We start from the raw sequence: 27788 nt of genomic DNA, 5'->3' as shown, positions 1-27788 counted from the left end.
AGCAGCCCAGCTGGGCTCAGGTTTGCCCCACTTTATAAAAGGCCTACCTCTCGGGATGAGCTGCATTTGAAAATCCTTGCATGCTGCCCACCTCTCCAGGCCTAACCCAAGAGAAAGGAAAGGCAAGCTTTGTTTATCATTGCTCTCAGAAGCAGTCTTGCAAAGCCCATCTTCTGTTATGATGTACACTGATGTTTAATTGATCCGGACATCCTGATGCAGTTGTCTTTTTGGTAAAATAAAAAAGGCAGGGTAGGCCGGGCGTGGCGGCTCACGCCTGTAATCCCAGCACTTTGGGAGGCCAAGGTGGGTGGGTGGGTATCTTTAGGCCAGGATGAGAGTACAGCCTGGCAAACGGGGCAAAACCGTCTCTATTAAGAATACAAAATTAGCCAGGCTTGGTGGAACATGCCTGTAATCCCAGCTACTCAGGAGGCTGTGGCACGAGAATCGCTTGAACCCGGGAGGCAGAGGTTGCACTGAGCCAGGATCGTGCCACCGCACTCCAGCCTGGGTGATGGAGTGAGACTCTGTCTCAAAAATAAATAAATAAATAATAAAAAAACAAAATAAATAAAAGAGGCAGGGCAGTGAAATGGAAGGAGTTCAAGGGCCCAAATCCTAAAGTCTGAGTTCAATTCAAGATCAAACACACCAGCTACATGGCCTTGAGCAGGATACCTTTCTAAGTTTGTGTTTGACCACTTGTAGGGTGAGTACTAATGTTTACCCTATAGGACTGTTGTAAAGGTTAGAGATGAGGGAGGCTTAGTGAGGGCAGGGATACCATCTTTTGTGGTTTCTGGTATCCCAGGATTCAGCCCACGTAAAAATATTAATTTTATTAACTAATATAATTAAGGATTTTATATATAATCATCTATAATGATATATGATATATAATATATAACTAATATATATTGTATCAATACATCTAATTATATACTACTTATTATATACAGAAAACCATACATTTATAGATATAAAAATTCATCTTTGATTTCCACCTGGATTCTTTAGTGAACAACAACTAGACTAATAAAAGGGGTAGATTATATTCACAACAACAGATCATACAGGCTATGGAATACTGACTCTGTGTTTGTGGGTGGGGCATCAGTGTGTGCCCAGGAGGGTTTCTATGTAAATCTAAACACAGAAAACTCGCATGCTCCATAATAACGATTAGCAAAGCAGATGCCTTCAAAGTGATAGCAGACTCTTTAAGGAGGAGCCCCAGCCAAGAAGACCTCCGTTTTGGGGTGATAAGCAAATGAGAAAGGGAAATGAAGAGATGAGAATGCTGGCACACTGGATTCCATTAGCATAGAGGAAGAAGCACAGTCCCTTGGCATTAGAAGGACTGTCAGGGGTCACAGAAGCAATAATTCCTTCCACAATGCTCTTTTAAAGAGCCACAGGGCCAGGCAAGGTGGCTCATGCCTATAATCCCAGAACTCTGGGAGGCCAAAGTGGGCAGACTGCTTGAGGTCGGGAGTTGGAGACCAGCCTGGGCAACATGGTGAAACCCCATCTCTATAACAAATACAAAAATTCGCCAGGCATGGTGGTGCATGCCTGTAGTCCCAGCTACTTGGGAGGCTGAGGAAGGAAGACCACTTGAGCCCAGGAGATAGAGGCTGCAATAAGCTGTGATCACAACAATGCGCTCCAGCCTGGGTGACAGAGCAAGACCCTGACCCTGTTTCAAAAGAAAAAAAAAAAAGTCATGGTTCCTGCCATGGTTCAAGCACTCACCCCTGGAAGATACTGAACTTGGTTTTGCTGAAATGAAGAGCTAGAAAGTTGTTTTGTTACTGAGCTACGCTCTATAATTAAGCTCGATAAATATTCTACCTGGTATATGGCAGCTCCTCAAATATTTAAAGAGCTACTGTGCCCTTCTCAGGTTAAACATCCCCAGGACCCCCTCATTCTGATAAAGGTATGACTTCACAGCTTCCCACCCCCAACCTCTTGTGACTTCCCAGATTTCACCTCAGCCACGTCTTCTCTTATACTTCTTCTGAAATGGCTGAAAAGCAAATAAAGACACACAGAAGGATCCCACACTGAAGAATAGCACTTCTGGGTGCCTAAAGTTACTATTGTAACCTTCCTGTCAATTCAAGGAACAGCTGTAACAAGCAGCTGTCAGTCATAACATCTGGGTGTAGTTACACTAAGGTAGCCCAAAATCTCATTATAAAGCAATCTCACGCACAAGGGAGCTCCCCACAAAATGAAATCACAGAAAAATGCTGAAGATAATTTTAGCGTATTGAGGAAACTGGTGCCCACATTGGACTCACTGCTTTAAAAGTGTTCCACATACATGTGTGTATGTTTCAGAAAGTATGTTCCACAGAACATTAATTCTGTTGGCTATTAACAGAAAGAATTCCATTTTCAAATAAATGATAAGTTATCTGAAACTCTAGGCTCACACTTTTAAACAATTCCTTTGCTGAAAGTCTTTTCCAAGTCTTCACTATGCTTCTATGCATTATGCATACTGCAGAGAGAGAGAAGGATCACACAGGGCTGGGCAACAAAATATGTATTAATTGATGTATTTTCTGGGTGGAGCATTGCAAATAACACATTTTGGAAAATGCTGCATTAGCTCATCAATACTTGTGGGGCAGCACACACATCAGGGGAGGTCTGCTGCCTGGTGATCAGGTACCCTGCAACATCATCCATTGTGAGCAAGTAAGGGTTACTAAGGGCACATAGGCACCCCGAGACAGAGATGTCTGGGCCTTGACCAATGAGATCTTCAGGAGTACTTCAGCAGCTGTTTCGGAGTTTTCTCTGTGGATGTCCTCATGGGACTAAGTGGAAATTGGAAAAGTATCATCAAACTCTTCTTGAGATTCCTTTTTGATAAGGTAACTATCCTTCTGGATTTGAATCTCAATTGTGTTCTCAAGTGGCAATTTCTTGCAGAAACTAACATAGCAGTACTATCGGGAAGCACTGTCTTGCAGGTATTGCAGCAGTACTGTGCTTGTGTGGGTCTTGGTCCCAAGTGGCCACCACAACTCAAGGAAGGTATACAGGTCCACAAGAACAGACTGAAAGTGTCCACTCTTCCAGGGGCTCATCTCACAATGGCACTTTCTGTGATGCTGCATCCTCATTCTCTCTACTTATGTTCTTCTTTGAGTTTGCTTTGTGAGGCTCCTCATAGCTGGTTTGGAAATGCTGGGGATTGTGGGGGCCAGCACAGAAGACCAGGAGCACTAATAATGTTCACATGAATATTATTATACATCACAGATAAAATTGAGTGTCGAGTATCTGCTTGGCACTTTCACAAATGATTTCATTTAAACTTTAAGACAATCCTATTGGGCAGTATGTCTGCTTTCCCAATACAGAGGCTCAGAGAGGGTAGAGAAACAGAGCAAGGAGTAAAAGAGCTGACACTGATGGCTGGTTGCAAAGCCCCAGCCCAATTGCTACATTTCGTCAACCTTCAGGGGACAGCCTCTGGAATATTTTCTTTGGAATATTCTAGAAGGAATGCAGCCCACACAAACACAACCAGCATGCACCCACACAAACAGGACACCCCAACAGAACTATTATAAAGAGGCAGGCAGACTCTGTCTTAAATTAAACTACATACTTGCTTTACTCTACCAAAAGTGAAATCTCCAAATAGTTATGCCAAAGTCACAAACATTTAATAAAGGGATGATGGTCAAGAACTTAGAGATCAAAGTAGCTGCAATGATGGACAAAGCAACAGTATTAGTAGTGCCAAGGTGCGTGAGGCCCTCAAACATGAATTTCATGGGAGGTCCCTGGGTGGGGATAGTACACTGGCGAGGACAGAACAGTAACACCTTAACAATGTATATGGCTTTGCTAAGTTTTTAAAAAATTTCCAAAGTACTTTTTTTAATGTCTAATATTTTGGCACAAGGCATTTTTTTTAACTGCCAACTATTGATGGATCAATGGCAGGTTGTTGGAATTACAATTTCTTTTAAAATCTTAATGGCAAATAGCCCAGGTTGCTTCTAGCCATATTGCACTTCTGCATGAGAAGGGATTTGAAACCCTGGTACTTAATTATCCGTTTTCTTATAAAGAAAGTATATGAGAAAATACATTTGCATTAACTTTGGGGAGAGTCAACTACTCCCAGCAAGGGATGATTGTAAAGAATACTGAAAAGAGAAGAAAAAATGAACAAGGTCATTTCCTGGTTTCTCCTTAATAATCCTTTATAATTTTAATTGAAATAAATTCAGAGGCCATTAGATACTTCTGCATCCAAAAGTAAATGCAAGAGAAAAGTATCCAAATGACTTCATGGTTATCTGTAGTTTGGGATCATCTACATTTCTATTAATAAAAATAACAGGGAGCCATACCAGAGTTTGCAGAAAATGCAGACTAAAAACACAATAAACATATCATTGGTGAAAATGTTTAAAATGAAAAAACTCTGCATTTTAGAGTGAAATATTATCTGAATGCATAATATATACAATAACTGCTCTACCATAAACTGCTTTTTCAAAACCAGAGTTCATCACAGAAACATGAGTTTAAAAAATTAATCATGCCAGGAACTGCACTGCCATAAAAGCAAGCCATTCTTTTCTGCTTATAAACAACAAAACTACCACATATGCAGATGCATGCCTCAGTACGTTGGTGCAATGGTGTATTTACTTGTGTAAATATTTAAAGTCAGACCTTTGAATTTATAATGAAGTAGTACACCACTTTACAAAATAAGGTACTAGTAAATTCAGATGTATGACAAATAGAACTCTGTACAGAATACTAATTGCTGCTGTTCTTATTCTAAAAAGAAAAAAATAATGATATCGTTCAGATTCCACCTAAACAAGCCTAATACATGTGCAGAAATCTTAAAAGGTCTTGATGAAGCCTGATTGGTACAATTTTTAAATTATCAGACAGGCTTTGTAACTGAGGCAAACGCAAGCTTCCTATCTGACATTTTTTTATTATCTGCTTATTTTAATATACATATGCAATTACTACAGGAAAGAAAACAGTAAAATCAGAAACATCTATAGTTTGCTGTGTAATGACCGGGTGTTCCCCAGGGAGATGGACCTTTTTACAGAGACGCAGGTGCTGAAAGGGTACATGATGGAGGATGTTACAGGTGTAAATATATAACATGGTGATGAAGAATTCAATAGACACGGTGATTTTCCACCTTAGTTTATGTTAACATAAGTATATACGTTCTGCTCTTAGGATTAATCTCCTGCTCCAGCATGCAGTAGCTGAATACATGTGCTCTTAGTGGGGTCCACAAACCACTGACCCAAAATGTTCTGATTATATAATAATGCTAAATCTTGTGTCTGAAACTCTTAGGCAACCATAGCTTTACCTGTGATTGGGATGTCTGCAGCCACGTTTTCTTTCTTGCTCTTGTCTCCACAGCCACTTGAAACTTCTAAAAATTGAATGCATAATAAAAAAAATGTATTTCAAAGTTAAGGAATAGATCCTTTGGGTGTTTGTCATTCCCTTTATGTTCACTTTTTTTTTTTTTGGTTAATGTATTTCTTGTCTGAAACAATACTGTTCCTAAAAGGAAACCTATTCTAAAATTAAGGTATCTCATAAATAAAAATTTAAAAATAAAATTGAATTAAGGTACCACTATGCTGCTTTCATGCAAAATAATTGGGCCTGACATCTATCAAATTTGGGTGGGACATAAAATAAGTGAGTCTCACATCCTGCACATGTACATCAACTCGAGCAATTCCTGAGGAATTCATAGCTGTCTTGGAAAACCATTAAAGCAGTTAAATGGCATGTCTTAGCAGTAATGCTTAAATAATCACAGTTTCTGGGTGCTCAAAATTGGTTATTAAATTTGGGGGGCATAAATTCATTGATTCTTAATCAACTGTTTAGACACTGATAAGGTTCTATTATAATTAAAAGTAATGTTTACAATTATGAGTAAATTCTATTAGGTGATATCAAACACTTCACAGTACTTTATGGAATCATCTTCATCTTTGTGGGATCAAAATTATCTACTGCCAAGCGATTAGTTTTGTTAAGATTTTGTAACTTCTTCATACTTATTTTATTAGAAATAAATTTACTAGAACTACAGACTTACAGTTAGATTTCCCATTCCTGTTAGACTAAAGGAGAACATATATATTTATTGGAAGGTGGTATAAAACAAATACTATATTATGCATATTAAAATCAGAGGTATTCACTAGTCAGTGATATTCTATAGGTATACCTTGAGAAAGATGATGATGACCCTGAATGCCTTTTTGCTGTGGACACACACTTTAACAATAGTTACCTTGTTCCCTTGTAGGAACACTGTTGAGCCATACAGCAGGTTTGGCTTCCTTTATTCCACTATTGTCATTCAGAATAGATGGCAAGCTGCAAGATGATTCACTACTGTGAATAGCTGACCTATGGCCACACTCTTCTGTAAGGGCTTTTCTCAATAATGCTGTTGCCTACAGTGTTTCAAAACAAAGCACAAAGAAATAAAAACAAACTGTAGCCACATTCCTCTTGGTCTCAAAGATAGCCTTCAAATATAATTTTAAGTTAAGCTTTACTTAGGATTTAATTTGTTTCCCACATTTAAATGAAATTAAAATGTCAAGAAAAAAAAACACCTGGTTATTTTCTACTATAATCTAATTCTTTACAAGTTACCCTCACAATAATACACTTTTTGAGGGCTGAATCTTATGTAATGCAGAAATGTTCTTCTGCTTGTTAAGTATGTATATGAAACGTGACCACCTCTGTTAATCTGGGCAGGTTTATCCTCCCTTCGATATATACAAAAGGTAGAGCCTCAGACCTCCTTTCTGAAGGAAAAATTTATTCTTTGATTACATGAATCCTATTTTCTAGGCATGTCAGACAGAATTACTTTCAACTGAGAAAAAGATCCGGAAAGATGTGATCTTGCCATATCCCTACCCTCCTAAAAATGATGCATGAATTTCCCCTAAACAGGAAGATTGCAGAAAAATTTGTGGCTGAAGAGGATGCACTGAGAAGAAAGATAACTGCCCTTATTCTAAATCCCAATCTTCAATCAAGTACTAAGATGGTCTGCACTTTGCCTATAAGTCGTCTGGGGATCTGGGGAAACTCACCCACCACACTGCCTATCTTTTTTTAAAGGCACTGTCTTACCTAAATGCCTCATGTGTCCTGAACAAGGAGGAGGACACAGGTTTTTATCAGAGCCAACCTTAGAGGTGGAGAAAAAGGGGCAATTCACAGGACCGGGGTTAATAGCCAAGTCTTTTGATTTTCAGGTCAGTACTTTCCCCTAAGAAATATAAATATGCTGGTAATAAGAGTTAAACTTTTAGTAGATAACCACTGGTCACATTATCCCGTTGCCAGAGTGTATGTTTCTCTCATTTCCTATTGACAGGTGGTGATTTCCTTAGGTAGCTGGAGAGGAAACCTCGGTGGTGGTGGTGACCCACAGGTAGCTGACAATGACAGTAAATACTGGGTAGTGTTTAACCCAATTGTGGGAAAATGCACATGACAGTTTAAAATTAAAATAAAGAGCAGAAGTGGACAAATGTTCGTAGGTCATCATCAGCCAAGAGTGAAGTGTTAACAATGTAACTATCCAGTGAACAAGGTGGAAAAAACAACCTTCCTTGTGATTAACATGAAACAAGGTGAAGACACTCCGACAGGGAGAGTCAGAGCATGGAAGGCCCGGTCGGAAGGCCCGGTCGGAAGGCCCGGACGGAAGGTCTGGATGGAAGGTCTGGTCTTGCATGTTTGGCATTTCGGACACTTCAAGGCAACTGCCTTTAGTCCTGACTTCCCTGCAGAGTTCTTGCCTTCTTCCCTCCCTAGTACTGGCTGACCTCCTGGACCCATGGCCTACCCGAGGAGCTGGAGTAGCTGATTGGGGGATTTAAGGAGTTCTAGTCCCCTTGGCCAAAGAACTTGGTGTCAAGTTAGCCTTGCAGCCAGGACCTTTCTGTGGTGCAGTTCTAGTGACCAGGGGCTTTTCCTCTATTTCTAGAAACTAGTCCCTAGATTTCACTCCACTGTGATAACTCTGTTGGGATGACTTGCTCAGTATTCCCATTTCTGCAGTCTAGGGGTAGGGTCCTGCCCTTGAAGGCCAGGCCAAGGCTGGTTCCCATCACTGCCCCCATCCCAACTGCCTACACAGACCACTGCACTGCACCTGCTTCTGGAATCTACTACAAACACCTTTCTAATGAGTCCTTGTAGGCTTGACAAGAATACTGCCATTGCCAACAGTTCTGCACTGAGCCCTCTTTTCCACGGTGAGGTAAATAATGTGGTGGGCATACTGCACTGCTAGTTTAATTTACTTTGTACACAGACGCTCCTTGAGTTTATGAAGGGAGTTACATCCAATAAACCCACAAGTTGAAAAAACTGTAAGTCAGAAATGTATTTTAACACACCTAACCTACTGAACATCATAGTTAAGCTTTGCCTACCTTAAACTGCTCAGAACACTTACATTAGCCTACAAATGGGTAAAATCATTTAACACTAAGCCTATTTTATAATAAAATGTTGATTTTCACATGTAATTTATTGGATACTGTACTACTTGTAGTATGGTTTCCACTGAATGCCTAACACTTTCACACCACTGTAAAATCAAAAAATTGTAAGTTGAACCATTGTAAGTTGGAAGTCAGGGACTATCTGTATTTTATCCCATTTATCTTCACTACTCAATACTTATCTCCAGGATTTCTGTTACTTTTTTGATAGAAATGTTTATAAAAGAACATATCTTTTAAGATAATTCCACAGATAATTTCTCAAAGATGATAAGCAGGGACGAAGACAAAAGTTAGTCTCAGACAAGGACAGACAAGAATAGGTCACAGATTTCTAGTCAAAAACAACTTCTTTTTGAGACAGAGTCTCTCTCTCTTGCCCAAGTTGGAGTGCAGTGGCGGGATCTTGGCTCACTGTAACCTCCACCTCCCAGGTTCAAGTGATTCTCATGCCTCAGCCTCCCAAGTAGCTGGGATTACAGACGTGTGTCACCACACCAGGCTAATTTTTGTATTTTTAGTAGAGACGGGGTTTCACCATGTTGGCCAGGCTGGTCTCGAACTCCTGTCCTCACGTGATCTGCGTTCCTTGGCCTCCCAAAGTGTCGGGATTATAGGCGTGAGCCACCGTGCCTTGCAAAAACAACTTCTGCAGTCAGGAAAACGTCTGTAACACATTCTCAAGATGTACTGTTTGCAGATGTTCCAGAAAAGTGTATTTCTAAGGAAACCTCCAATCTGAAGGAGTTTGCAGTCTGAGACTGATGACACTAACACAGAGAGAAGCTCAGAGAACAGTTAACAGGTTGCTTTATTACATCTCATGCTGGGACTAAATGGGTTCTGCAAATTGGAGCTAATTCTCTGAAAAAAATGCCATTAGACAACAATTTTACCACAGGCTTTCTGACAGTGCTTATGATTGAACTATGCTTGGGTTTCAACTTACCTGTTATTAATAAAGGCTCTCTTTTCGGAGCCCAGAAGAGAAAACTAGAGATTGTTCCATTGGTCTCAGCAGTCTGAAGGCTAAGTCAGTACGAACAAACCACCCCCTCACTTTTCAGCCTTCCCAGGAGCCAGGAGAAAGGACTTGGAAATTAAATGCCAGGGCACAAACTATTTGTGGAATGACTGATGTTGACACCTCCATATTTCAGACATTATGGCAGATAAATCGTTCTATGAGTTACACCTACAGTACTATTCCTTTAATTATTAGCCCAGTTCTACTAGAATTTTCCTCCATGTTCAGTTTAAATATTAATCTTGCTCTATCTAGAACCCCAAGAATCATCTAAGCTGACTCTTAAATTATATCCAAAAACTTACGGTTGTGATATTCAAATGTATAAACAGACAGATGTAAGACATTAATAGAAAAGACATTGTATCCAAAACACCATTAAGAAAATTAAAAGACAAAAATTAAACTGCTAAAAAGATTGCAACAAAATGTCCAAATTTATATTTAAAAAGTTTTTGCAAGTCAATAAGAAATAATATTACTAACCTAATACAAAAATGAGCAAAGAACATGAGCTGGCAAATTATGAAAAAAGAAATACAAATAGCTAATAAATAGGTAGAGAAAAGTTTGACCTCAATTGTAATAAAAAGGTCAAATGAACAAAAAAAATTGGATGTCATTTTCATCTCTCAAATTGCTGCCCCTAAAAAAAAAAGTTGATAGTATCTAGTTTCATAAAGAACTCAGAGAAATGTTATTTTCATCCATTACTGGTAACTCTGATGACCCTTCCAGAGTGAGATCTGGCCATGCATAGCAAAAGCCTGAAAGATATATCCACCTTTTGACCTACTAATTCTACATCTAGGAATTCGTTCTAAGAAAATATTACAGATATTTGTAAAATCTGAATTGCACAGATATTCTTTGAAACTTTTTTACTAGAGGAAAAATTAGAAACAAATGTTGAACAACAGGTAAATGACTGAAGTGACAGTGGACAGGGGACCTCTGTAAAGCCATTTGAAATGATGTAAATAGAACATGTAATGGTATGAAAGAGTTCACTTTGCAGCAAATGGGGGTAAAAAAAAAACAAGGTTATGTATTTATGTATACAAATAATGCAACCTATGTTTTTCAATATATTAATCATTATTATTATTATTAAAGACGGAGTCTCGCTCTGTCACCCAGGCTGGAGTGCAGTGGCGCGATCGAAGCTCACTGCAACCTCTGCCTCCCAGGTTCAAGCAATTCTTGTGCCTCAGCCTCCCAAGTAGCTGGGATTACAGGTGCGTGCCATTACACCTGGCTAATTTTTCTATTTTTAGTAAAGACAGGGTTTTACCACATTGGCCAGACTGGTCTTGAACTACTGACCTCAGGTGATCCACCAACCTCGGCCTCTCATATCAATATATTAAATATTTAAAAAACATACACCATAATGTTAACAGGGTTATATATAAATAGTAGAATAGTAGGAAAATGGCCAGTTTTCTTTTTATCTTACTATTTCAAGATTTTTAATGCTTGTTTTTAAAAGAAAATATATGCTCGCTCTAAAGAAATCCAATTTCTGCTATCAGTGGTACCAATACAAAGAGAAAATGAATGTAAATGCATCTGATAAAATTAAATTCCCTTCTATATGCAAACCAGTGCTACTAACACAGACACAGAAAAGCAAGAGAATTAAAAATAATGGATGTGGACAGCAGATGATATTTTCCCCTAATATGCAGATTTAACTGACTCTTCCTCAAGGTTCAAGAATATTCCTCTTGGACACTGGAAGTAATTTCTTGGTGTTTAAAGAGAAATGCAAGCATCAACACTTAAGTTCTACGTTAAAGGGAACGAAGGGATTTTACCTGTGTAGCAATTTTTTTTTAAATGAGAAGATATTCATATGACCCAGCAAATGAGTATTCAGGAGATAAGAACAAGAAAACAGTCCAGCATTTGGGGAAAGCATCTTCCTGGTGAATAAAACTGGTCTGTGTGTATGGTGGGGGCAGGACCCCGATCTACTCTATGAGTGTCACCAGCATATTGCTCTGCTGTGATAAAGTTCTCCAGGGCAGAAACAGATATCACTTGGGAGAAAAGTAATATTAAGGCATCTTGTATTTTAATGAAGCACCCAACTCATTTTTTTTCCACAAAAAGTAATTACAAATTTTTCCAGTTTAAAAGCAGGCAGCTCAATTATGTAATTGCCTAATAGGTTATGTGGGCACTGCAGACCTTATCTGGTCTCCAGGGAACATAATCTGAGTTTCTGCGGCTTTGAAGATGTATTTACTCAAGAGAAGGGATTGACTCGGGCTGACAGCACAGGGACCCACAGGTAAACATCATTTACATGCGGCTTTTTAATTAGCCATTTACCCAAGAGATCAAAGTAAATATTTCTGAGCTTCATTAGACTCTTAACCAAGTAGTTTCTAGTAGAGCTTTTTTAAATTTTGAAAATCACTTACTTTGAAGATTTTATCTAAAGAGAAAGATTTAACCCGTAGTATTTACTAAATGTGTAGATGGATTCAATACACAGAAACAACTCAAAGACACTTGATTTCACTAATCGGAAAAGGATGACATGCAAACCAAAACAGTTCTAGGACTCACAAAAGCATTTTGTCCTTCAGTTCACAAGGCTTGCCCCGCCTGCATCATTTTGGTAATATTCTTTGGGGCTGTGCATTTCTTCAGTCACAACTTAACTGGATGAGAAATTACCTGTTTACCTCCATTTTTTTTTTTTTTTTTTTTTTTTTTTTTGAGATGGAGTCTCGCTCTGTTCCCCAGGCTGGAGTGCAGTGGCGCAATCTCGGTCACTGCAAGCTCTGCCTCCTGGGTTCAGGTCATTCTCCTGCCTCAGCCTCCTGAGTAGCTGGGACTACAGGCGCCCGCCACCACACCTGGCTAATTTTTTGTATTTTTAGTAGAGACGGGGTTTCACCGTGTTAGCCAAGATGGTCTCGATCTCCTGACCTTGTGATCTTCCCGCCTTGGCCTCCCAAAGTGCTGGGATTACAGGCGTAAGCCACCGCGTCCAGCCTACTTCCATTTTTAAGGATAGATTTTGTCATTAATCTATTGGTAATTTTTATGATTGTCACTAAAATGAGATCAGAATGATTTAAAAAGGAACAAAGATCTATTAGGGGAAGCAGAATATAATTTGATTCATTAGATATTAGCTGGACAGCACCCCCTCCCATTATTGGAAAAATTGAGTAGATTGGTTGTTTGGGACTTGGACCATGTTTTCTAATATAAACAATATCATTTAAAAAAAATTAGATAGCAAAGGACAGTTGATCAACACTTATTTCACCCTTAAAATGCCTGAATGTGATGTACTTGCAGTGAACAAGCATGGGAAATAATGTTGTTACAAGACAGTGCTAACTCAAAGGGATAATAAAACCCAAACAGTATCTTTCTTAAGATCTACACGTTCATCGGCTGGGCGTGGTGGCTCATATCTGCAATCCCAGCACTTTGGGAGGCTGATGGGGGGGCGGATCACCCGAGGTCAGGAGTTTGAGACCAGCCTGGCCAACACGGTGAAACCCTGTCTCTACTAAAAATACAAAAAAATCAGCCGGGCATGGTGGCACATGCCTGTAGTCCCAGCTACTTGGGAGGTTGAGGCAGGAGAATCGCTTGAACCCAGGAGGCAGTGAGCCTTGGTGGCAGCGAGCCGAGATTGCACTACTGCACTCCAGCCTGAGCAACAGAACGAGACTCCGTCTCGAAAAAACAAACAAAAAAGATCTACGTTCATCAGCAAAGAAGGAATAGATCTAGGTTATCCTTGAAAAAGGGCATGAAATCTGTGAAAGGCATACAGGGGGCTGTATCTATGTTTGTAATAATTTATTTCTTCCCTCTAAGGGAAAGGGGGGAGGGAAGGAAGTTTGAGGAGAAGAGGGAGAAGAGAGAAAGAGCAGAAGAGAGAGAAGGTGGGTGAAGTCGGGGGAGGAAAGAAGGAGAGGGAAGGGAGGGGGGTACGAAGATGGGAGAAAGGAGGAAGATGAGGAGGAGGGGGTCTGAAACAAATATGGTGCAATGGTAACAACATATGTGAATTTGGGTTGTGGGCATGGGATTAGTGGGTCCGTCCTATTACTGAATATATGTATGTTTGAAATGCTATAAAAAAAAAGTCCTGCTGCTCTCTTAATTAGAGCAGCAAGGAAAGAGGGGTCTGAGGAGGACTAAAGGTGCTCTGGAAGGCTGGAGGGGCAAAGCCAGAGGCTCTAGATGGCACAGCCACTTGGGCATGTGACTTCAAGACACAGGCAAGGCTTGATTCCAGAAGGTGCAGATATACAATCCTTGAACTATGAGCATGATAACAATAATTTTAGAAACACCTTAAAAAGAATCAAAGCCAGAAAATCCTATATTATATATAAAGATGAAAAAACATACTTTGAAACAAGACACATTCCCAAGATGTTCAACCTAGGAGAAGAAAGGCTGTTTCCCTGAATGTGGCTTTTCTAGGGAATGAGGAAGGAATATGCCAATGGACATGCTCTAAAGTTGGGCTTCCGGTTCCTCCCCTCATGATTTCCTTGGGAACTTGCTCCATCCATTTCCATTTTCTGTTTAGCATCTTTGAATTCTCTCTTGGCACCAGCTCCCAAATCAGGCCCCTCCTTCCTCTTGCCTGAACCAGGGCAGGGCTCCCTCCTTCAATGTCTCAGTCCCAAACCAAACATGAAATTCCCTAAGGCACTGCAGAAATCTATCACAGCTCTGTTCAAAAAGCTCCAGTGGCTTTTCAAAAGCTACAAAACTAAACACATTCTCCCTGGCCTGGCATCGGATGCTGCACACTATGGCCAGCAACTACTTCTTGTGCTCCTTCTCACCATCCCCAGACTTGAGCCCATGCTTCAGCCTCAGGATGGCTCTGTTGCCTGAATATGTGTTGGGTTTCCCAGTGTGCTCTTTGGCTCATAGCAGCCATTTCTTGTCACCTCTGCCCCCACCCCCAACTCGTACCATCAAAAGCCTATCTTTTAAAGATCACCTCTCATGCCACTGTACTCCCTCCATCATGACCTCCGCCTTCCTTGCTTCTCCAGGAGTCTTGGCTTGGCTCTCTTTCCTGAAAGCCCACATTTTTAACATTTTCTTATTACATGCATCCCATGATGTCACACCCCAGAAGGAGGGGGTCACATTTTATTTGTCTCTTTCCTTCCAACGGATCTGGGCTGATATCTGTGTACAGTAATGGACCGATAGGCATTTGCTGAATTGACATGAATGACTATAAAGTATTTCTAAAGTACAGAGTGGAGACGGAAAACCAGAGTGTTATAAGATGCTTTGAAATTTCTTGGAAAACGAATTCCTACATAAAACATTATGCAAAAGGCCCGAGGTCAGAAAGTTAAAAACCAACCAACCACAAAACCTCACTTACTACTTTTCTTATCGTTATTTTTTTCAAATACATAACATTGCCTCAAATGAATAATTTGCACATCTTGAGACTTTTTTTTTTTTGAGATGGTGTCGCCAGGCTGGAGTGCAGTGGCGTGATCTCGGCTCACTGCAACCTCTGCATCCTGGGTTCAAGCAATTCTCCTGCCTCGGCCTCCCAAGTAGCTGGGACTACAGGTGCGCACCACCACATCCAGCTAATTTTTGTACTTTTAATAGAGATGGGGTTTCATCATGTTGGCCAGAATGGTCTCGATCTCTTGACCGCGTGATCCACCCACCTCAGCATCCCAAAGTGCTGGGATTACAGGCGTGAGTCACGGCGCCTGGCCAAAACTTTTTTTTTTTTTTTTAAATAAAAATTACTAACCTTACCCTGTGGTCCACATTTGTGATTGGGAAAACTTCAGACAGTTTAGCTACCTACCTCTTCTTTGACAGAATTATCATGTTCTTTCAAGGTGGCAACATGCTGACCCACCTGTGCCCTCGGTACGTCTGAGTCTGGTGCTTGTCCAGGTCTATAAAACAGAAACAGGACACTCACTATAGATTTGTAATATTATAAGATTCTCACATTTTTAAAGGCCTCAATTACGTTAGTAGAAGATGGTTTATCCAAAAGTCTGGAACTCAACATATTCTGGTCTAAGGGAGTTTTGAGTCCAAGTATCCTTTTTTTTAAACTTTTAAAAACTTTGGTTATTTCATTGCTAAATGAGTATTCTCAACTTCTGCTGCACACAGAACAACCTGGGGAGCTCTGCACAATCTGGGTGCCTGGGGCCACCTCTACAGAGTCCAGGAAAAATGGTCTGGGGTGTGGCTTGGCCAGTGGGCTTTTTAAAAATTTTACTTTAAAATTTTAATCTATTTATTTATTTAGAGACTGGGTCATGAGACTGGCTTTCATCATGTTGCCCAGGCTGGTCGTAAACTCTGGGGCTCAGATAATCCACCTGCCTCGGCCTCCTGAAGTGCTGAGATTACAGGGGTGAGCCACCACGCCTGGTCTGGTCAGTGGGATTTTTAAGGCTCACAGAGTGATTCTAAAGCACAACAATGGTTTTGAACCACTGCATAGATGGTCAGTCTCCCACATGTAGTGAAGAGAAAAAGATCACATTTTCATCTCAACAGCAGATGTTTTGTTATTGTTTTGTTACACTCTTACCATGGTCTACTTACAGTTTTTTAAAAATTAAGATATTAGGAAAGAGTTAAAAAATAAGCCTATATTGCTGCTCAGGCTGTGGTATTTATGTATTAAAAGGAACCAAAGTTCATTAAAGAAATGCCCTATTCAGGTCTGGGGCAGGAAACGCACAAGATGAACCTGAAACATCTTGTTGTACCAGAAAGTAAGGAAGCTCTCAAAGTTGTATCAAAAGAACTGAAGGTGGGGAGGGGATATCTTAGGAAGCTCCCACTGTCAAAGATGGGACAATTTAAGCACCTAAAGGATACTGACTGCAATGGACTGAAACACAGGGAATACATGAAAATCCTTGAGTTCATCTAAAAATAAATAAATAAATAAAATTTAAAAAATAAAAATAAAAACCTTTGGATTCAGCCTTAAAAGGAAGGAAATCCTGTCACATACTACAACATAGATGAATCTTAAGGGGATTGTGCTAAGTGAAATAAGCCAGTCAGAAAAGGACAAATACTGTATGATCCCACTTAAATGAGGTACCTAGAACAGTCAAATTCATAACGACAGAAGTTGAATGGTGGGTGCTGGGGCCTGGGGGGAAGGGAAAATGGGGAGTTGTTTAATGGGTATAGATTTTCCATTTTGTAAGATGAAAATGTTCCAGAGATCCGTTGTACAACAAAGTAAAGATATTTAACACTACTGAACTGCGCAGTTCAAAATGGTTAAGATGGCTAATTTTATGTTTTTTTTTAAACCACAGTAAAGACAAAATAAAAATAAATTTTAAAACCTTTGGAGGCTGGTAGGGCAACAATTCATTATTCTGCAAATTGGTAAATAAAGAAATAGAATAAAGCATTTATCCTGCTTTTGTGGTCAAAAAATACATTTCAGAGTCACCAAGTAGCTGACAAGGAAAAGTTCTTCCAATAAATGCAGAAGAAATGATCAAATTAGAAAAGTCACCATTTTGTAAGTCCAAATTAATGATGTATCTAGGAAATGGTCATAATTTTGTGAAAATTACATAATAGTAAACTTCTGTCCTGAAGTCATCAACCTTTCGACATCTGAACCCACAGATCGGTCTTAGTATCACTAACCATGGGGTAACAAAACATTATGTGCTGCCCGGTTTTAAATATCAGCACCACCCATGACATTTTCTTGCTAAAATAACTGGCCTGGAACTTAATCACATATTTGGATCTAACCACCAGTTTACAGGTAATAAAGAGTAAAGAGGAACTGGTTAAACATACCAACCAAATAGAGCATGTAAATTCTCCAGGGTAAGTGACCCAATTCCTCCAACAAATCAATAGCATAAAAAAAGGAGGGAGGGAATGTCACAAAATTAAAAGAGGTTTCAGAGACATAGCCAATTGTAATATGTGGACCTTATTTGAACGCTGATTCAAACAAAACAAATGTAGAAAAACAATTTTTCAGATAAGCAAGGCAAACTGACAAGGACTAGGTATTAGATAAACTGAAGAATTTTGTGGATTATGTTAAATGATAGTATTTTCAATCCTTATATGTTAGAGGTATAAGTATTTGTGAGTGAAATGTTATGTTGTCTGTTTTAAACTACTCAAGAAAAAAAGCGTTAGGGAGAGAGATAAAACAAGACTGATGAAATGTGAGCAGTTGCTGGATCTGAGTAGTGGGTATATGAGACTTCGAATGTTTAAAAATGTCAAGGTAAAAAGTTAAATGTATATTAGTGTCTGCAACTTACTTAGGAACGTATAAAAATAAAGGATTGATGGAAGGATGGATAAACAAATATGAGAGGGCAATAAAATGTCAGGAGTACAATCTGGGTGGTGTGTATATGGATGTCCACCCTATGATTCCTTTTACTTTTCTGTATGTTTGAAAAATTTCATAATAAAATCTCTGGAAAAGAAAGTAAGTCTAGGTACAGTTCAGAACCTTCCTCAATAAATCTTAATTGTTATTACTTGTGCCTGACCTAACCCTATTTTTTTCCAGGACTTGAATAAAGTGAGATGAGTCATTGGAATCCTTTGATTCTAAGGCTTCTGACTAGTTTGATAGAAAGACCTTTCAGCAACTTGCCTTTCTTGGTTACCACCGTACCGCAATGATGTCATTAAACTACCCAATTCCTTTGTTTTGACCTTTGCATCTGTATTTGGTTTCTTAACAGACTGCCCTGCTGGGAAAATGCACTGACCAGTCATCAGCAAATTCTAGCCCATTCAGCAGGTACATTTCTTATAATAAGTAAGTCAACTATGCTTTTGGCTTGAAAGCAAGTTTAATTTGGATGAATTAAATTAGTTAAATAGCTAAGTGAGTCAAATTATCAAAGAACAGTCCCTCTGGTGGCTAATACACATGATTTTCTGCAGAAGCAAAATGAAGGCAAGACTCTTGTTACTAATACACCACCCAATTGCATCTATCCTTTGGGTCCTAGCATGAAAAACTAGCTAAGGTTTCCTATAATTATTATATTTATTTCCCACAAAAGGATAAAATTGATTAATTGACTTGCACAAGTCAAATGGAAAATGAGCTGTTGAAGGAGGTACAGCACCTAGGGTTTGTGACTTCTGAACAACTAAGGCAACCCTTAAAGCACAAAAGGAAGCTGACTGGCAGATTTCTTTTGGGATAGATCAGGCAAGAAGTGCAAGAGCCATGGCTTCCCTAAATGGAGCTTCGCCCATGGCTCTACAAAAACATACCACATCAGAAAATGTGCAAAGTGGTACAAAGGATTTAAAGGAGATTTTTCTATTTTGTCTACTTTACGTTGGAAAATTTATAACATTGATGACACATAAAAAAACAAAGTTTAATGTCAGGTAATTCTTTAATTAAAAATGTAATAAAGGAATATAGTTTAAATTGTCTATAATTAATTTCATGTACTTGAAAGGGCTTTCAATCAGAAAGGTGAAATTTAAACAAATGTATCCGTATTTCCTAACTTTAAATGCAGAGTAATAAATACCCTGAATTTAATTCTGAACACAGGCAGACTAAAATAGAGATTTTCATATACTATAATCCAAACAATACAAAGCTGACTCAATTTTTCAGTATGAGCATAAGAACACAATTGGGAAACATATCTGAAAGTAGCCACTAATATAGAGAATTAGTTGCACCTGGAAAAAAATAAATGAATAGTCTCATTATGTTTCTCATAAAATACTTATTAATCATTTTTATATTAAAATGTTTTCCAGAAGACAATAATGAGCAATTTTTAAATCAATTTCTCTAAATCACATGAATCATATTTTTATAATTCATAATTGTCAAAAACAATAGCTTGGTCTTCCACATGATAATAGTAAACTTTGCATATGACTTTTTGTTATTTTTTTTTTGAGACAACATCTTGCTGTGTCACCCAGGCTGGAGTGCAGTGGCACAATCACAGCTCACTGCAGCCTTGACATCCTGAACTCAAGCAGTCCTCCTGCCTCAGCCTCCTGAGTAACTGAGACTATAGGTGTGCGCCACCACACTTTGCTAATTTTTTTGTATTTTTTTGTAGAGATGGGGTTTCGCCATGTTGCCCAGGCTGGTCTCGAACTCCTGAGCTCAAGCAATCCACCTGCCTCAGCCTCCCAAAGTGCTGGTATTACAGGCGTTAGCCACCTGGCCCATATGAAGGTCTTAATCCTGGATATAACATAAATCAATAATGATGACAAGCGTGGTTTGTTCTTTTTTTCTCTTAAGATGCTTCATTTTGTGAGCAGGAATTCAGAAATCTTCACATTATCTTCTAGAGCAGGGGTCCCAATGCCTGGGCCACGGACTGGTACTGATACGTGGTCTGCTAGGAACTGGGCCACAAAGCAGGAGGTGAGTGGCAGGAGGGCGGAGCATTAGCTCCACCTGAGCTCCGCCTCCTGTCAGATCAGGGGGAGCATTAGATTCTTATAGGAGCATGAACCCTATTGTGAACTGTGCATGCAAGGGAGCTAGGTTGCATGTTCCTTATGAGAATCTAACGCCTGATGATCTGTCACTGTCTCCCATCACTCCCAAACGGGACCATCTAGTTGCAGGAAAACAAGCTCAAGGCTCCCACTAATTTTCCATTATGGTGAATTGTATAATTATTTTATTATACATTAAAATGTAATAATAATAGAAATAAAGTGCACAATAAATGTAATGTACTTGAATCATCCTGAAACCATGCCTCTGCCCACACCTCCCTAACCCCGCTCCATGGAAAAACTGTCTTAAACGAAACTGGTCCCTGGTGCCAAAAAGGTTGGGGACTGCTGCTCTAGAGTATGCTATGGGGGCAGGTGTCTCATTTTACAGATCAAGATTAAAGAGACAGATGTGAGCTGCTGCTACACCAAACACTCCTTTAAGGATTTTGTAACCAGTCAAAGCCTTTCCTGCCTGGATTAGAATTCTATGACACTAGGCCGGTGTGATGGCTCATGCCTGTAATCCCAGCACTTTGGGAGGCAGAGGTGGGCGGATCACTTGAGGCCAGGAGTTCAAGACTAGCCTGGCCAACATGGTAAAACCCCATCTTCTGCCAAAAATACAAAAAATTAGCAGGGTGTGGCAGTGCACACCTGTAGTCCCAGCTACTCAGGAGGCTGAGGCACAAGAATCTCTGGAGCTCAGGAGGCAGAGGTTGCAGTGAGCCAAGATCACTCCACAGCACTCCAGCCTGGGCGACAGAGCAAGATTCTGTCTTAAAAAAAGAAAAAAGAATTCTATCACACCAGAGTTATTAACCATTAAAGAACAAGAATAAATCATTCTCTCCAAACCAGTGTTTCTGCAATGGTTGATCAAACTGGCCAGGTGATGATCACAAAGCAGATAGGTCTATTTCACTTAGACTTGGAGTTCCCAGCAGGGACTTCTGGGTGCTAAGGGGCACAAGAGGAAGCTAGAGCAAGGAGGGCAGCGGGGCAGCCTGGTGACTAAAATCCATTAGGAAGAATCTGTGTTTAAAGACCTGACTGCTGTCTCTCAAAGGTCACAAACACTTGGCACTTTTTTCAAGGCTAGAGAGTGAACCAGTGATAATCAGTGTGTGTTAAACAGCATCCCCAGTCACAATGTATACAGCAATTCTAGCTGTAGCAGAACATAATGCTGACAGCAGAGAACATTCTTGACTTCTTTATCTGGCTCTAAAAAATGACTGTGGTAAAGAAACAGTTTTGAAGACTCCAGATATTAATTTTAAAATTTGTGGTGGTCATAAAGAAGGATCATTTCTTATGGAAGACTGATTTACACATAACTGTAGATCAATAGTCATGTAAAACACAACCTTTCATAATGGAAATCAATGCTCTATTATGAATGCTGAGAAACTCTAACAATCGTTAGTCTAGTAGGTGCAGACATCATGGCTTATCACCCATAATCACAGTTTGGCAGCCTAGGTTAAGAGAGTCATGAATCATTTAGTTTAACAACTCAGTTTGCGCAGAGAATTATAAATGCATATATCCTTCCCATGCTATACACCACAACTGTGGTTTATGCCAAATAGTATACAAACAGATATAAAAGGCAGTGAGAAAGAAACGGGAGATTAAAGAGCCTTCTAACACGCAATCACCAAATGACCTAGAGAGCGCAGAAGGACTCCTCCCAAACCAGCTTCTTCCACTACGCTGTAAAGGATTATTTTAAGACCGTGGTTTTTATTCTGCAGGATAAAAACTGAAAGAGGGTTTTCTGGCATTGCCCTTTACTGCCTTAGGTTGAAAAGCTACTGACCAGGAAGGTCATTTCCAGCATTTCCCATAACTTCAAGATTACTAGTACAGACGCAGAAGGTAATGTAAAACAAAGCCACTTAATCCGGTGAAGTTTTCTTGTGACAAGGTCCCTTTAAAGACTATTATCCTGATTTCCATCCACCCTTTGATAGAATCAATGTGTACTAGATTTAAGCTGAATCCTCTAAATATCCTCCCTATTTATATCTTTAACATAAAACAGCCTAAGTGGCACATGACAGGTGAGGAGGACGGCACTATGTTGTAGGCTAAGCAGACCCAAAGCCACTCACTCACTCACTCAGCCAGCCAAACAAGGTCCCTTCAGAGGGGCTTTCACAGACATGCATCTACTGACCACTCCTGAGTAATAATCTATTCTCTGCTAGTAAACAGTGCAGATGTATTTTAATAAGAGGATTGCAGCCAGGCGCGGTGGCTCACGCCTGTAATTCCAGCACTTTGGGAGGCCGAGGCAGGCGGATCACAAGGTCAGGAGATCGAGACCATCCTGGCTAACACAGTGAAACCCCGTCTCTACTAAAAATACAAAAAATTAGCTGGGCGTGGTGGCGGGCGCCTGTAGCCCCAGCTACTCGAGAGGCTGAGGCAGAAGAATGGCCTGAACCCAGGAGGCGGAGCTTGCAGTGAGCTGAGATCACGCCACTGCACTCCAGCCTGGGCAATAGAGCAAGACTCTGTCTCAAAAAAAAAAATAAAAAAAAATAAAAAATAAATAAGAGGATTGCAACTTTGTGATCTTTTTGATTTTGGAGCATTCGGAAACAAGAATGGCCATCCCACCATGACAGCAATGTCAAGCCAGTAAGCCCTGACTTGCTTTTCATAGCTGCCACCCCCAGGTAGGAGTCCTGGGAGCTGGTGAAGGACAGCTGCTCTGTGAGCTTCAAGGTCTTCTTTCAGAATGCCATTGTGATTACAGAGTCTATAAAATAAAAAAGATGCTGCAGGAGATGCTTATTTAAGCACAGATCACCAGCTTCTAGAATCTATGATGGTTCTTCATGGTTTACTGAAATATATCTGTAATATAATCTGGACATTAAAATGCAGCAACTATACTGTCTCTCAACAAAGACATAAAATGGGGCAGTTTGAAAAACTTGTTTGCGTGTATGCGGCAATTTTAAATCCATCAGAGGAAGTAACTTTTAACCCTTTGTTGACTTTAATGATGTTCAAATCCACAGCTGGGCAATCTCGTTCCACATTCCACCTGAATGATAGGTATGCTAGATAATCTTAACAGCAGAAAAGGCTAATTTTATATTGTCAATCATAACAAAGTTAGATCCCCACAACTCGTATGAAATTTACTTAAATTGTCACTGCTAAGAAATTGAAAACTTCTGGCTGAAGTATAGGTTACATCCTCTATTTCTGAATGTAGAAAAATGACTATTAGTTTTCCATTCAGATCCTATTGCAGTCAAATTTTCTTTATTCTTAATCAGAATAGGAAGGCATGGAAAGAGGGATTTATCTTTTATTATCTATGTCCAGTCTATTGAGTAAGTGATAAGAGTCTAAAAATTTGGTCACTGTTTTAGGTTAGGTCTGTCGTTGTATCACAGTAGCCTTCAAACAGATTAGTTACCATCTTTAAAAAAATGACTATTTTGAGGGATGCATGATTCTAAAAAGCTATAGGAGAAGACAAAACAGTGTTTCTACTTTAAAGGAGCTGTTCACATTTGTAGTTGGGAATATTCAACACATACCCCAAAAAGAAAATGAAGATTAGTTACAAAGCAACTTATAAAGCAATATGTTAATTTGCAAAGTACTAATTTGTAAATAGCACTACAGTTGGTGAAGTTACTGGACCTAGTTGATGGCTATGTGCCTGATGTGATAAGGATGAAGGAGACGTGGTCCGTCTATTGGAGGATGAGTGACAACTGCAGACTCAGGCTTACCCCTACTCTGAAGTGTACCTTTATGCTGGGAAGGAATAATAACAGGCACACAAGATTCAAGTGCTATTCCTGACTCTTATCCACACTGTTGGTGCTCCAGCTCCTTGTCAATTCCCAGGCTTCTGTCTAAACTCTAAGCCTGGATTCTTAGTTCTTATAGGTCAGACCCCGAGTTGAGTCCTTCACTCCTGGGTTCTGCTGCCCCAAAGCTTCCAGACTTCAGGCCTATCTGACTTATAGTACCTATGAATACCTCTTATTGCCTAGGCAAAATCTGGATCCTAATTCTTCCTGGAAGCCTTTATCTTGTCATCACTCAATTTCCAGAATAACAGCTGCCCTTAAGAGGTCCCACCAATGGTGAGCCAATTTCAGGGTAGTAAAAGAGAGCCTGTAATCAACGGTGAGAGGTATAGGGCAGGCCATCAGACAATCAGGAATTCTGAAGCGGTAAAGACACAGAGAGATCACTGGAGTCTCAGGGGCTTCACTAAGGAGGAGGAACTTGAGCCAGGCAGGTTTTAGAGAGAAGGGGAGATGACATTTGAAACTAAGGAGAGACACAGGCAAAGGTGATGGGAAATGACAGGGTAAGAGTGGTGTGGGGACCAGCAAGGGAGACAAGTTTGGCTGGGTAGGGGTTGCTGTTGGTCATAGTAGGATAGCAATGGAAAATTAAATTCAACATGAAACTCTGGAAAGAATACAGCAATAAGCTTGTGGATTTCTGAGCCATTGCTGGTTTCTCAAAAGCAGTGTTTTTCAGAGGGTTAGCCTGGCAGCCTTGCAAGGATGGAGTTGGTGAGGAGAGAGACCTGAGGCCCAGAGACCAGTCAGGAGACTGACTTTGTGCTGTAGGTGGCAGAGGAAGAGCAGGTTAAGTAGGTGAGGCAAGGGAGGAAGAAACAGTCCTTCATCGCTGACCTGGGGAGCACTCAGCTGACTACAGGGAAGGTAACGGAGACCATGCTGGCTGCTGGTGGGGTGGGGCTGTGGAGAGCTGGGGCCAGTGCCTCCATCAAAAGCTCCCCCTGAGGAGTGTGTGTCCCAGTGAACCTAGATCTTCTCAGTTTTTAAGAGAAGCTGGAAGTTTATAATTGCAAGTTTTGTTTTTATTTAACAGCTCCCAATTTTTAAAATGTGGTGACTAATTCAAAAGGTTGCCTACCCACTGACAGGACAAAGAGAACCTATCTGCAGCCCAAGGTAGGCCTGCAGGCCACCAGCTTATGATCTCCAAGCTTAGATTCCCTTTAGTCCCACTTCCCAAACCAGGATGCAAACCTGGAGCAAGGACCATGGCTTAATGTTTTTGGATATCTTCTAAAAGGTTAGTACTGTGCAGTACTGGAAACTGGCTGACACTCCATGGTGCTGGTGGATGCTGCAGTGGGAGCAGGTTCCCTCCATGGTAAGGTGTATTTTATCTTTGCCATCCTTAGGAATGGTGACAACAGAAGGCAGACTGACTTTTAGTGGTCTCATTATTGTTTTTAAATTCTTCCATAGAATGCACCTACTTATTACCTGCATCTGCACTCCTCCAACATCCCCTCACTACCACCATGGCATGCATGCCAGTGCTCAGTAATGCTTGATTGTCCTGCCAGGACAAATCCCAGATAACCTTTCTTCTTTGCCGATCTTATCAATGTAAGTGTCAGGCTTACTTAGACTAGCTCATCTCATCACCCTCTAGAAGCTTCCCTGACTACCTTACTCATAGGGATCTTTCTTACCCCTGAATTCTTTAGCACAAAAGAGACACCATCTTACCTCTTACCTTGTGCTATTCCATAGTTAAGTCACCTCTGCCGAGTCTTCTCAACAAGAGCAAAAGCCTGGTGAGAATAGCAACTGCACTTCTAAATTTTTTACTTTTATTTCTCATAGCATTCGGCATAATGCTGAGCATACAACTTAATGATACTACATGTCGAATGACAAGCTGAAACTTAAACCCAGATGAAAGAAATTCATATGACACACTTATCTTTACAGTATTTTTTTTTTTTTATAAAAATGAGATGGGGTCTTGCTTTGTTGCCCAGGCTGGTCTCAAACTCTTGAGCTCAAGCAATCCTCCCACCTTGGCCTCCCAAACTTCTGCGATTACAGACATGAGCCACCGCACCTGGCTGACAGTATTTTTATAATGGTTGTTGTTACACCAGTCCAGGGTTTCCCCCTTGGTACTGGGTGATCAATCAGCTGGCCACAAGCACTATGCACAGAGCTTATGATCTACTCTAACTCAGAACTTTCTCTGACTAAAAGATGAGCTGGTTTATGCTGAGGATTTCTAACAGTGCTCTTCCCAGATAGCAGACTTTAGTTTATAAAATATTCATCAGTTCTTTTGCTCAAAAGAACTCAACTAAAGAATTCAAACGCTGTATGGAATTAAATATTAAAGACTATGTGTTACAGAAACACTGTAACTATTTTAGAACTCAAGACCTCAATTCCTTTTTCTATGTGCGTTCCTGCCAAAATCATTCCAGCTAGAAGGGCACTGGCCTGAGGAACCTGTGTCCAGTCTCTGGCACCAACATGCTAGCCCTACCATCACCTTGTTCTCTGTGAGGTCTGGCAGGTGGAGGAACCTGCTGAATGACAAGTAACTTGTGGACACAAATGGCACTTTAAAGATGCATAGCTTATCTTATCCAACGACAGTTAAAGCATATAATAAATGTAAAAAATTTGGCCAAATTAAAAATAATTGCTTTCTAGCTTCATTTTCAGTCACACAGGATTTAGGAGACAACTCCACTCCAGGCTATTGGGAACACTGAAATTAAGGTACAGGGATTTTTTTTGTTTGTCTAATTTTATTATTACTATACTTTAAGTTTTAGGGTACATGTGCACAACGTGCAGGTTTGTTACATATGTGTACACGTGCCATGCTGGTGTGCTGCACCCATTAACTCGTCATTTAGCATTAGGTATATCTCCTAATGCTATCCCTCCTTCCTCCCCCCACCCCACAACAGTCCCCAGTGTGTGATGTTCCCCTTCCTGGGTCCATGTGTTCTCATTGTTCAATTCCCACCTATGAGTGAGAACATGCGGTGTTTGGTTTTTTGTCCTTGCAATAGTTTGCTGAGAATGATGGTTTCCAGTTTCATCCATGTCCCTACAAAGGACATGAACTCATCATTTTTTATGTCTGCATAGTATTCCATGGTGTATATGTGCCACATTTTCATAATCCAGTCTATCATTGTTGGACATTTAGGTTGGTTCTAAGTCTTTGCTATTGTGAATAGTGCCACTATAAACATACGTGTGCATGTGTCTTTATAGCAGCATGACTTACAATCCTTTGGGTATATACCCAGTAATGGGATGGCTGGGTCAAATGGTATTTCTAGATCAAGATCCCAAGGTACAGGGATTTTTAAAGTGAGTAAGAGAGAAAAAGTGCTGTGCTCAGAATTGCAAACTGAGAATTACTTCTTGGCAAAAATGACCCTGTATGAGGGCTACAGAAAATAAACTTTTCCTTAACCCTATCAGATAACTTTTACATATTCCTGCCAGTGTTATCTTTTTGGTGAGTTAAATTTTTGTGTTTCAGTTGCGGCACAATAGGCTTGATTTGCAGATTTTATTTTCTCCAGGAATAGCAATCTCAAAACGGTGTGATCTCTGATCATAAATAGTAACAAATTTGCCAACATTGGGGCTCAGAAGCTGATATCCCAAAATACAGCATTTTGAAATGCTGGGCTGAAGCAGAGATGCAAGGTCTCTCTGACCTTCCCTCCCCCACCCCCCTCCTGTCTCTCAAAGCACAGGATGCAATTGTTTTCTGAAGTTCCTTTATCTGCCTAAAGTCTGGACCTGCTGGAAGAAGAAAACAATCACCTATGG

The 27788-nt window shown here is 40.2% G+C and overlaps 1 protein-coding gene across 5 annotated transcripts in view; it reads right to left on the bottom strand.

Annotated features, from left to right (window-relative positions):
* KIZ (kizuna centrosomal protein) overlaps positions 1 to 27788 on the bottom strand; it is a 120955-nt gene that overhangs the window by 25589 nt on the left and 67578 nt on the right. For 3 of the 5 annotated variants that reach the window (XM_003810625.7, XM_057300909.1, XM_063600990.1), the window contains 3 exons: positions 15467 to 15560; positions 6344 to 6509; positions 5396 to 5461 (listed from right to left, as the gene is read on the bottom strand). In XM_003810625.7, coding sequence (XP_003810673.2) covers positions 5396 to 5461; positions 6344 to 6509; positions 15467 to 15560 — 326 coding nt within the window. The remainder of the gene's footprint in view (positions 1 to 5395; positions 5462 to 6343; positions 6510 to 15466; positions 15561 to 27788) is intronic. The other 2 variants (XM_057300908.1, XM_063600989.1) reach the window with 1 other exon arrangement.

Source organism: Pan paniscus, chromosome 21, assembly GCF_029289425.2.
Source record: "Pan paniscus chromosome 21, NHGRI_mPanPan1-v2.0_pri, whole genome shotgun sequence".
NCBI lineage: Eukaryota > Metazoa > Chordata > Mammalia > Primates > Hominidae > Pan > Pan paniscus.
The sequence above is the reverse complement of the archived record's forward strand: the minus strand, read 5'-3'. Positions and strand labels throughout refer to the sequence as shown.